At 36.6% G+C, this 12,500-nt stretch overlaps 1 protein-coding gene across 1 annotated transcript in view; it reads left to right on the top strand.

Moving 5' to 3' along the window:
- Positions 1-69: 69 nt before the first annotated feature.
- The window catches only part of LOC138013040 (probable ATP-dependent RNA helicase DDX23), a 37,753-nt gene continuing 25,322 nt past the window's right edge, over positions 70-12,500 (top strand). The window contains exons 1-10 of the mRNA XM_068860001.1: positions 70-438; positions 2,737-2,775; positions 5,885-5,948; positions 6,602-6,748; positions 7,972-8,023; positions 8,146-8,213; positions 8,489-8,518; positions 9,107-9,142; positions 9,708-9,820; positions 11,179-11,242. Coding sequence (XP_068716102.1) covers positions 182-438; positions 2,737-2,775; positions 5,885-5,948; positions 6,602-6,748; positions 7,972-8,023; positions 8,146-8,213; positions 8,489-8,518; positions 9,107-9,142; positions 9,708-9,820; positions 11,179-11,242 — 870 coding nt within the window. The 5' untranslated portion in view covers positions 70-181. The remainder of the gene's footprint in view (positions 439-2,736; positions 2,776-5,884; positions 5,949-6,601; positions 6,749-7,971; positions 8,024-8,145; positions 8,214-8,488; positions 8,519-9,106; positions 9,143-9,707; positions 9,821-11,178; positions 11,243-12,500) is intronic.

Here is a 12,500-nt window from a genome sequence, read left to right on the forward strand (position 1 = left end):
TTCCCTAGGCCGGAGCCATTGTAGAAACGTCATGTATGTGGACCATTCCTGTATCCAACGCCATGTATCATGGGATATGGCGGCCATATTGAAATTGAACGTCGAGTTGTACGTAGTTGTGAGTTGAATTCTGCAAAACAATTTTGCAAAATACTGGTCCATTTTTCTTTAGTTACCAAAAATGGGAAGCGAAGTTAAGATGGAGGTGGATGTTGAAAAATTGAGCAAGCGAGAGGAGAAGGAAAATTCGGATAGAGACCGAGAGAGGGAAAAGGACAAACATCGGCACAGAGACAAACACCGTGATCACAAAGATTCCGACAGAGATAAAGAACGAAAGAGAGATAAAGACAAGCACAGGGACAGAGACAAACGGGATAAAGACAGAGATAGAAGAAGAGATAAGGATCGAGACAGGAAACACCGCAAGAGGTCTAGGCAAGTAAAATAAATGAATAGTAAAAGCTAAGAATCAACATCATCCGCATAAATAAATGCTATAATAATAATAATAAAAATAAAAATAATAATAATAATAATAATAATAATATTATTATTATTATTATTATTATAATTATTTCGTTATCGTTATCATTATTTCTCTTGAATACTTCTTGTTTTGATTGGCTCAGGCTCCCATCATAATTCTGGACAACAAACAAAACATCTAATCATTTCTCTGATAATCATAGTGACAGTAGGGCATGAAATTGCGACCAATACAGTTGCATTAAGTTGCATCTGAATTTTTCACTTTGCACTTAAAATATCTGGAAAAGTTACAAATTTATGACTAGTTTTCACCTTCGGTCTTTCAAAATAAAACAATTAGCGATTACCACCTTGCCGTTACTTTTGCCAAAATAAAGAAATGAAAAGGTTATTTTGTTTCTCGAAGTGAACTTTCTTTCAGTCTGAAGATATAGGACACAATAATTAGTGTAGCCTAATTTAGCTGCAATGTTATGTGCACATCGCTATTCCCTCGATCATAATTTATACCATTTTCAGCGGTTTCCTTACACACAAGTATGGTGGGGTCATATTTTGTTTTGTTAAACTCCTGGCAACACAATACAGCGCAACGGCATTGAGACTAAATTTGTGAATTTGTGACTAAAACTGATTTTCGTATTCAGCATTAAAAAATAAAAGAATTGAATGTATGATGTCTCATAATGCCACTGAATAATAATTATTATTGTAACCTACATGTAGAACTCTTGAAACAGATAAGAAATAAGTAAAGCACGTTTTTTTTTTGGTTCAAGAAATTAGACTTGTCTATTGCTTGACTGAGTTTGGCTTTTGCATGATACAGAGAAATACATGTAGTGGTTACAGGACTGGATTTGCATGTGTTTCTGTCAGGTGAAATTCCCACTCTAACCACATGGCGCTGTCCCAAACTCAAATCCATCGCACTTTGTTTATAGCCGAATGATTGCTTCTTGCCAGTTGGAGTTTTCAGCCATGTTATGTTAGAAAAAAAGAGGGAGTCCAGAGCTCGAAATAGTATTAGCAAAAAAACCCAGTCGCAATTTTGCGACAAGATACGAAAATCTAGTCGCAATTTTGCAAAATTTAGTCGCAAAATTGTTGCGCTGTATTGTTTTGTCAGCGTTTTAGCAAAAACAAAATAATGGGCCAGCAATACCTGTGTGTAAAGAAACCGCTGAAAATGGCAAATCATCGAAGGAGTTGTGCACGTAACATCGCAGCTAAATTACATACAATTACACAACATTCAGATTGAAAGAAAATTCACAGCGAGAAACAAAATAATTTTGAAATTTCTATATTTATACTGTGGCAACTGCTAGCCCTTTTGCTTCGGAAGAGCAAAGGTGAAAACAAGTTGGAAATGTGCGACTTCTCCAGATATTTTAGTGGCAAATGCGACTGTATTGGTCACAATTTCAAACCCTGGAGTCCCAGGGACATGGAGGCATTGCACAACAACGTCAGAGTTGGAGGAGAGAAGACTTACAGCTTGTTTGTGGCATGTGTACAAAGCCACTTCATGCCCATGGAGTAGTGATGTGGCTTTCATTATTGGAAGACCTATGTTCTATATGTATCAGGGAACAGTGGAATGATGATGATGATAAAATATTTTATTTGCTACTTATAATTTTATGAGCATATGAAGTGTATCTGATTCATTAATTTCAATGATACACATTATAGAGTATTAACAATGATATTTATTATACAAATCTGACAGGCTGTTGATAGAGGGCCATGACTTTGTTTGCATATTGGTATTGAGTTTTTACTCTTCTAAAATAGTGCCTTTGAAAGGAAAAAAAATGGCTATGTTGCGCAAAATGATGTAATTTCTTAACACCCAAAATGCCTAAAAAGTAGAATGAAACATTGCAATAACCACTTAAAACTGTTGAACAACATAAAACAAATACAGCAAAAAGAAAGAGAAGCATGGGTGGACACAAATGGACAAGATTAAAACGGATTGCATTTGGGTAATCTTTAAAAATGGTTGGCCCGATGCTCTTCAAGTTTGTGGCAAATTGCCTTGACAAAGGTCTTTTTTTTCAAAATCATTGTGTTTGTGATGTAGCAATAATTTTATCATGAAAAGAATTCCATGTTACCATGATTTGCCCAAAAAAACACCTCAAAAATAATGTGCCACAGCCCTTTTAACTGTTGCTCATATCAAAGGTCCTTGAAGAATAAACAGTAAAAAAACTGGTATGATTTATTTTTCAGGTCAAGGTCACCTCATAAATCAAAAGACAAGAAATCAAAGTATGTTGTTCGTTATTTAGTATAATATCAAAATGTTTCATAATTTTCTGTCAAGTCTGACCTTCTGGACGGTGAGTTAGCCCAGGTCAGGTGTGATAAGAGGTAGATAGCATAAGATCTACACGGCATGTACCACATGTATTATTATCCACCCTTTTGCACACAAATGCGCTATCCAGAGGAGAGCTACTAGCTCTTAGATTTTGCTTCATGGGTCCAGAGGATGTCTAACTATTGTTTCATTTTTGTAGCTCCTCATCATTTTCATAGGCAGTATACTATGGTCCATGGGTTAGGCGATTAAATTTTGATTTGCATGCTGTTGTGTCAAGTGTTGTGAAATCCATACATAGATTAACACATTTTCTTCAGTCATTCAGCAAGGGTAATAACATTTTGCCATCTCCTTTACTATAATTATTGCAAGAATGCACTACAATGACAATGATATTGCTGCATAAGCCTACAGTGGGTTAAAGTAATAATATTAATTTCCTGGCTTCCCACTATTCTCCTGTAGCCAGGGCTCAGTGCTCTGTGGGCTCTGGCGGCTAACTTTTGCCTTCGGGTGACAAGGCAATCTTACATTTTCACAAAAATTAGCTGCTGGACACCCTATTTTTCAAAATTTCAGAGCTTTGGGCTCCCTACAACATTTCTTAGAGCACAGCCTTGCAGCTTTAGCTAGGTAGTAGAGCATCCAATCTAGTGCAGATATACCGTCGTAAACACCCGCAGATAAGCCGCACCAGATTTTAGAAGCTAAAATCTTTGAAAAAAAAAGATTCTTGAAGGAAATCAAAAGAAATCCAAAGTCGAGTCTTTAGAAGTCTTCTTCATTCATTGTTCATAATCATTGAATGTAAACTCACTATTAACATTGAAACGAAAAATACTTACCTGCAATCTTAGCACTTTAATAGAATGAACATCGTTTCTCCTATTTTTCACATGATTGATCTTTTTCTGGCATTTTTTGACAGAAAATTCTTCATTCAACACAGTTTTTCCATAGATTTTTGCATTATGTACAACAAGAAAGTGATCGAAACGTTCATAGGTTAGTAACCAGGCATAAGATCGGATGCGAAGGTGGAAAACTGGACACCGGAAGCAACCCTTTTCAAATGTTCCCACAGATAAGCGGCACCCCTGATTTCTGGGGACAATTTTGGAAAAAATGGTGCTGCTTATCTGCAGGTGTTTACAGTGATTATTTTTGCGTTTCTGGCCTCTGTTGTTCAAAAGGTGGATAACGCTATCCACTGGATAAACACTAGCAAAACCAATTGTGTTGTGTCCAGTGGATAGCTCTATCCCCCCCTCGAACAACTGGGGTCTGGATATTAGTGGAGACAGATCTAGTAATCAGAGGGTTGTAGGTTCCACTCCTGCAAAGGACCAATCAAATTTTTTCCAAGCATCCCAAGTCACCACAGATGTTTAACAATTATTCCATGAGCGTGCATTTGATATGAGATGGTAAATAGCCAACGAGGCACGTAGCGCCAAGTTGGCTATAACCAGTCTCATATCCAACAAGCGCAATTGGAATAACTGTTTTATTAAATTCCCTAAACTCCAAAAATTTGGAAGTACAAAATCCGAGTGAAAAAAGCGAGAAAATCCGAGTGAAATTGGAAAAACTTGATGAAGATGCGATGTTGTGTAATACCTTGTGGTCAGACAGACGTAGGCTCATCAAAAATAACATTTCTTGCCTTTTCACATACTTCTAAACATTGGAATTGATCCAAAAGTTTCTACAAAAAAAGTTTTTTTTCATTTTTGGCTTAATTCAGAGAGAAATTCCGCTTCCGGCCGAAAACGTTTTTAGCTTAGCAACGCTTAGCGCAATCATTTACCATATAAGGTCAAACTAAGGTATAATTTATGAGCTGATAACCGAGATTGAGTAAACCATTCAGAGCATACGAAATGCATTATCCGAGGTTGAGAATTTAATAAGTCTAGATATGCACGTAATTTAAATTAGGTGGACATGGATTTCAATAAGCGTCACAAAGTTAGTGTGCCCTTGTCCTTTTCCCCAACTTCAACATCACTTGTGTCTCGGAATGCAGACAGTCAAGGTCACAAAGTGTCTCCCAAATGCTGTGCCTCAAGTAAGGATAGATCGTCCCATTTACCCTGACCTAAAAATAATGCTAACCTTTACCCGAACCTTAGAAATAGGAAGGAAATCCTTAGACTTAACACTTCATGTTGGGTATCAAAATTGGGTTTGCATCTGATTACTTGCCCAGCACAGACAGATCTAGAATTCAGGGCTTGAAATTGCGACCAATACGGTCGCATTTGCGACTAAATGTTTCCCATTGCGACTAAAATATCTGGAGAAGTCGCAAATTTGCGACTTGTTGTCACCTTCGTTCTTTCGAAACAAAAGGGTTAGCACTTGCCACTTTGCTGCTACTTTTGCTAAAATAAATAAATATCTAAATAAATGACAAAATTATTTTGTTTGTCGCTTTGAATTTTCACTGAAGGTAGCGTAATTGTATAGTAATTTAGCTGCGATGTTACGTGCACAGCTCCATTCCTTCGATCATTCGCCATTTTCAGCAGTTTCTTTACACACAAGTATTGCGGGCTCATATTTTTTTGCTAAACCGCTGACAACACAATGCAGCGCGGCGATTTTGCGACTAGAATTTGCGAAATTGCGACTAAATTTTCATATCTTATAGCAAAATGCGACTGGATTTTTTCGTTAATTTCGAGCCCTGTAGATCTAGTAATCAGAAGGTTGTAGGTTCGACTTCTGCAAAGGAGCACTCAAAATTTTTCCATGCGTCCTAAGTCACCATCGAGAAAAGTTGAAAGTCTTTTCTGATCACTGACTGGGTTTGTCAGATTGCAGTCAGGTTCCAAAGTCAACTGTTCTTCACAGTTACACTTCCCATTTACAAATGAGTTGTATTAAATATATGTACATCAGTTTGTCTTCCATGAATGAGAAATTTGTTTGCCTAATTATACAGTTTTGATGCTGTTCTGTGATCAACTGCGCTCTTATAATAATTGGTGATCGGTATAAAGTTGTTCATAAACATTTCCTTTGCTCATTCTTGTCTTCTGAATGCAGAAATGATGATGATAGGAAAGAGGAGGTGGAGGAAGAACAGAAACAAGACAAGCCAAAAATCGAGGTGAGGAAATCCAAACAAGGCTGTGCTCTACGAAGTGTTTTGGGGAGTTCAAAGCTAATTTTTAAACAAATTTAACATTTCCTTGTCGCCCAAAGGCAAAAGTTAGTCACCAGAGACCACGGGACTTTGCTAGAGGACAGCTCTGCCAAATAATTCACCCATCATACGTCTTATTAAAAGGGTGGCACTTTTTTGAAAACCTCTGAGTGTAGGTTGGACAGGGATTTGTGCATGGTGCCCCATAAAGTTTGTTCTGTGCTCTACTTTATGTGTGAAAACTGGATGCGCAGTCCTCACTTCTAAGAAATAAATTATTATTAGCTTTATTATCTCTGAAAAATGCGTGGCTAGTCCCCCAATTTTTCTTTTGGATACTGAGAGCACTTGGTAAGTTCTGCATTCTCCACATAGTTTTGAACCACGCAAAAATAGCCTTGTGTTAATAAGCACCACCCGTATGAAATCCGAGTATCTCGAGATGCGCAGAACGTTTGCGCAATAACTTACAATAGTAGGCACCGTCCTTAATGTGAACAAATTATCACCCTGACCAACAGGACTACAAACAGGAACTGGTGTTAGACCATATCTTAAGTACCCCACCACTCAATTATACATGTAACACTTGAAGTATTTTGAATTCATGTTCTCAGCCACTTTCATTAGAGGAAATGATTGCAAGAAGAGAAGCTGAAAAAAAGGCCCAGGAGAAGCCAACCTTTTTAACAAAGGAACAGAGAGCATTGGAAGCATTGAAAAGAAGACAGCAGCAAGTTGAGGAGCAAAAAAAGAAAACTGAGGTTGGGATCAGCAGGGTTCAAGACTAGAATGCCATTTTCATTACTTATACTTGCCTCTAATTTGTTGAAATGTATCACATGCACAAAAATTATCGTCAGACAACTGATCGCAAACAATCGAAAAACAGTTTATGATTGTGTTTCCATGTCGTTGTTTCCTCAGTTTTGCATTGCTACTCGTTGCGAACAAGATGTAAAGATATAAAAATTTCAATCTGCTTGCGTCCTGGACTGATCTGGGATGAACGTAAAAGGTGTTGCCATTTAAGCAAACTGTTTGTGTTTTACTATCAGAAGGTGTTTGCGACAGAGTTACGTGTATATGGAAACTTGGCTTTGAAAGCAGCCATGCAAGAAGTCCAGCATGACTTCACACGTGATTTAAATCGTTCATAACAGGGTGCGGGGAAACTGTGATCTGCATTGGTTTCCTTTTCAGTTATTTTTTTTCAACTTATCATTTTCCAAGGTGGTTAATTCCATCAAATCCACTCATAGTTTTTGTTTTTGTTATTTCTATTCTCTCCTTTTGCCTTATTCATTGTTTTCGTCCAGAGCTCCACTGCTTCACAATATTTACTAGCCCCAAAGGCTAGTGAAAGCTCAAAATCTACTAGCCAAAACTGAAATTTCACTAGCCTGTGGCTAGTTGGCTACCGTTAGTCTCAAGCCCTGGATCAGGAGAGTAAATTATTGTTTAGCATGTGGAATAATCATTTGCTTCGTGCAACAGCAAGACATGCATGATGTGGAGGAAAACGTCCGTGAGAGCAATTATTTTGTAGTTAATTACAGTGTAGTTTTTTACTCAAGAGCGTGTTTTGTGCATTGAAACCATCTCTTTATCTTTGAATTGAATTTATTACCACAGCTTAAAAAAGTAAAAGACCTCAAAACCGTAATGGGACACGACATTAGAAAAAAAAGTCTACAAGAAGACCGTGTGGTATTTTAACCCTTTCACCCCCGTGGGGTTCCCCATTGACAAGTAAAATCGTCTGGCGTTAGGCAGAGTAAAATCTATAAGTGGCACTCTTGGGAGTGAAAGGGTTAAGGAGTCTGTAGCTTGGTTTTTCGGGGGGGGGGGGGGGTAGTTGTCTTGAACAAGACCTGTCTAATACGTTATCTGCAACAATGGAGAGCTTTAAATCTCTCCATTTCCAACTTCTTTTCAATCTAGAGGTTTTTCTTCTGACATAGTTTGTTGTGGGTTTGTCTTGCAGGAAGAACGGCAAATTAGAGAGAAATTTCTAAGGGAGGCCCAGTATTCTAGAGGTGAGTGTTTCTGCCTTGAGATACCAGGTAGAATGTTTGGAAAATTTTGTGTCTGCAAGCTTATGCTGATGTTGGTGATGTATAAATTATTGTACTGGACATACAGTGTTTGTCTTCTGTAGAGGATGAAGTAGAAAGAGAACGAAGAGAAAGAAGAGAAAGACGAGAAAAAAATCTCACGGAGGAAGAGGTTTGTTGAAAAGATTTTTAGTGGATAGTGGTCCTGACAAAAAGGCCTAGGCCTTGATGGGCCTCTAATTTTTAATTACTGTAACTTTTCACTGAAAAATGATTATTATAAAATGCAATACTTTGAAAACTAGGGGTTGGTATCACTAGTAATTGTGCTTCCTGGCAACCCCATGTTGTTCATTAATATGAAACTGTGGGCCTACGTTGTACTACCGGTAATGCTTTCACTTCTACTTACTGTATCTTACTTTATGTTTTTGTTTCTAATTGTAGGCTGAAAATGAGAAAGCAAAGTTGCGGAAGGTGTGACTCTACTTTTTTGAAAGCGTTACTATATCTTTCAGTTAAAGCACACTTGATCTGATTGATCAATGGAGCATGCAATATTCAGTCATTATTAATAATGTGTAACTATGATAATGTGAATGAAAGATTGTTGTAAAAATACAGATTTACAAGTACAGCGTTCATTATGTGAAAGTCCAAGAGTCTTTTACAATAAGAATGAAACACTTAAAACTTGAAATTACATTAAATGCGCTGTACATAGTTATGAGTAGACAAACTAAAAAAATGAAAGAAGTAGCATAGTCTGAATGATAATAATTTCTTCTTGATAATAGTGATACATGTACTGCCTGAATGCCTGAGTAAACAAACGCATCTTAAACTGGGGTGGAACAATGTAACTTATGACTCATCTTCAATTACATGTATAATATTTATTTATGGTTAGTAAGGGATTAATGTCCTCAAGTTTTCAGTTTGATAGAATGGCTAGAGGGAAGTCAACAAGAAAAGAGACTCTGCTTGCAGAGAAGGAGAAAGGATAACATACAAATTTGGAAAGGTTTTTTAAAATTCCAAAATGGTTTTTTTCTTTTCCAACAGGAAAAAGAACAAGACAAAGAAGTTCAAGCTATTAAGGTACAGCACTGTTTAACCAGTATCAATCATCAACTGAGGCCAAATTTTTTGGATATCATAAGAAACGAATTCAGTAATAAAAATTGTTATGATCGAACCCTTACGTACATACACGTAATTACATAGGTAAATAATGAATATTCTCTTTGCTGATTGAGTTCACTTCAGGTGGTTATTACATGATGATCACCTAAGCGGTTTTTTTAAAATGGCGGCAAGCCATTTTGTCGAGATGACAGACAAAGAAATTAATAATAATTATTGTTTTAAAGAAAATGCATGTTATTATACTAAAACAATTATCACCTCAGGCTTGGTAAATATCTGATATTCACCTCGCCTTTGGCGAATAATAATTATTGTTAAATACTACATGTATTTATTTATTTTATTTCATAACATTGAAAAAATAATGTACACAGTCATACTCTGTAAGCAGCATAACTTAAAGTTTCATTAAAAATTGACTGACAGATTCTTTAGGAATCTGTAGGTTATACTAGCCACGAGGAACCGGAACTTTTTTCATCAGACAAAATATTATTTTTTTATTGGAACATTTCAGGATCGATACTTAGGTGGAGTGAAAAGGCGAAAGAAGGTTCGTCGTCTCGCTGACAGGAAGTTTGTGTTTGATTGGGACGTGGGAGAAGACACTGCGGTTGACTACAATCCTCTGTGAGTGCTTTAAATTTGTCATGGAAGACCTTAGGCAGCAATTACCAGAACCAGGTTGCTGACCAGCGGTTTTCGTTAAAACAATGGTTTATCCCTCCAAAGTTTCGCATTTATAAGCATTGTTTGCATTTTCTCTTGGGATCATTGTAAGTCCCAAGAGAAAATAAAAACAATGCTTATGCAAAATTTTTTATTGTCTACAAGTAATACCCTTATTTATTGTCAATCATTTCAGTTTTGTTAGTTTTATATGGATTGATCAGGTTGTTGGATGTTACCTGCATGGGATTGACGACCATTGACTACATGGCACAATGGTTGTTGAAATGCAAATGCATGTATTGCAGTTATCCCAGCTTTGCTTGATTTTATATTTGTTGTTTTGTTTTATTACCAATAACTGATTTAGATATAGTTAAGGAGATTATTATCTTGTATGTTTTAATTTCAGATTGAATTATAAAAAAATCAGTTATAAGATTTGCGAGTGTTCTTTGGTAATGAATCGTCTTGTTTTCTTATGAGACCGTCACTGTAGTCAGCTGTTCTTCAGTATGGCGCACTTGACTTCATGTTGACCAGTGTCCTGTTTGATTTGATCTCCAAGAGATACTGACGATAGATAATCATTTTTAATTATTAACCTCATTTTCTCAGGCTCTGCTGTTAGCAACATGTACTATTCCTTTTTTGTTTTCCAGTTCAGTGACTCTTCATGTACATGGTACAACAACAACAACAACATCAGATTAGCGCACTGTCTGACACAAATATGCATTACCTGGCTTGACAACCATGCAAAATAACAAAAAGTCGTTTTGCTATTTCTAGTGATATTAAATCATGTGGAAAATCTAAAACAAATACATCAGTACATGCATTATATGAGTATTTGAACGTGGGTGAAAGTTTTTCACAGATTAGCCAGGAATCCAGCCAAAAAAGCATAATAGTGTTGTATATAATGGTTTCCTCAAGAGAGGTTTGTTGAGTGTGTTTAAAACAGAAAACCCCAACAATCATGTCATACAATTCAGAATGGACTTGCAGTAGTTTAAACTTTTGAAAGTTCTCACATGATTGGAACTTCTTAACCTTTTTTTGTCCCGTTTTGAGAACTAATTCATGACTTTGACTTACAGTATTACTTCAGAATTGTACTGAAGATTGTGTGTCTTCCTATATACTAATGTTGGTATTTGCTGACATGATATTATTAGCTTTGATTTTTTAACATGACTAAAAAAGGCACATAAGTCACGCAAGGTATTTTGTCCTTATATTTGATAAAAATTAATGAAAGATTTACCAGGGTATTGAAAAAGTATACGTGTGCGTTTATTTGTATTATTATCTAGTTATATGGAAAAGCATGAGGTACAACTGTTTGGAAGAGGACACATTGGAGGAATTGACATAAAGGTACATGTAGCATAAGAATTTCTTTTTTAAATTCAGCATTTCACACATCAAAATCTTGAACCTTCATGAATAAAATTCTGTAATTCTTCTACTTTGTAACCAGCAAGTTTACAACTGAATTACAATCCCTACCGGGTGGACATTTTCCACCAAAAAGCTTCACATGGGCAGAAATTCTTCCATAAATTCATTAATTAGCCCCTCCCCCACTCCTCCCTTGTTCATCTGGTCAGGTCTTTGCCATCCCCCCCTCCCACCGCGGGGATCCTTGTTTCCCTCATGTGGCCCTCTGCTGCACTCACCTAAATAAAAAGTTCCAAACAAAAGTTTACCTCTGTGGTCACTGTCTTTGGACCTTTGGGGACAGGGTGGGGATAATTTGTATGTACAACCCGTTCGGGAAATGCCACATTTATTTGGTTACATCAGGGTTTGATGATGTGAGATATGCATTCTGCATGATAAATTAATTTTGACAAAGTGTCTCCTAACCGTAGTTGACAACTTCACGTCACAAAGTATCTTCCTCTCGCTACTTTACATACTAACCCTAACCCTAAACTCTTAATAGATATGTTTCAGGTCATATTGTTCCTTAGGTTAAATTGCAACCTAACTAGGTCATTTTGTTTCAGTCTAGGCCAGTTTGGGGCAGATACAAAACACAGGTCACAGGTCATTGTTATACAGAAACAACCCTAACCATTTACAAATGCTAACATTAGGCCTAAAAACTTTTGTTTGGCCTAATTAGGCTTAAGGTTAGCTTTAATGAATGTTTTAGGATACTATCTGTATTGGTAAAACAAAGACCTGTGACCTGTTTTTTGTATCTGCCCCAAATTGACCTAGGTTGAAACAACTTGATCTTGGTTGAAACAAGTCGACCCATGTTGAAACAAAATGACAGTCTAGTTTGGCTGCAACAGATACAAACACTTTAGATGTAGTGGATGCAGTGGATTCAACAAGTAACGACAATCAACAAATAAAAAAAAATTAGCCTTTATTCATTCATTCAGCATAATTATGCAAAACATGTAAATCAGTTCCACCCGCAAATAGCGAAAGCTAGTTAAGGCAAAATATGCAAAAAAGTGTTGACTACATGTACTTCACACAGATAAGTTGGCTACTTTTTCCCTAAGTGGAGAAAATTAAAGACAGATTCTTTCAAACCCAAGATTAAAGTGCCCCTGTGATATGAAAAAAAATCACCTAAGGTAATTCCTTAGTATTGCATTGCGCATCCCTACTG

This window comes from Montipora foliosa, chromosome 8 (genome assembly GCF_036669935.1).
Source record: "Montipora foliosa isolate CH-2021 chromosome 8, ASM3666993v2, whole genome shotgun sequence".
Taxonomy (NCBI): domain Eukaryota; kingdom Metazoa; phylum Cnidaria; class Anthozoa; order Scleractinia; family Acroporidae; genus Montipora; species Montipora foliosa.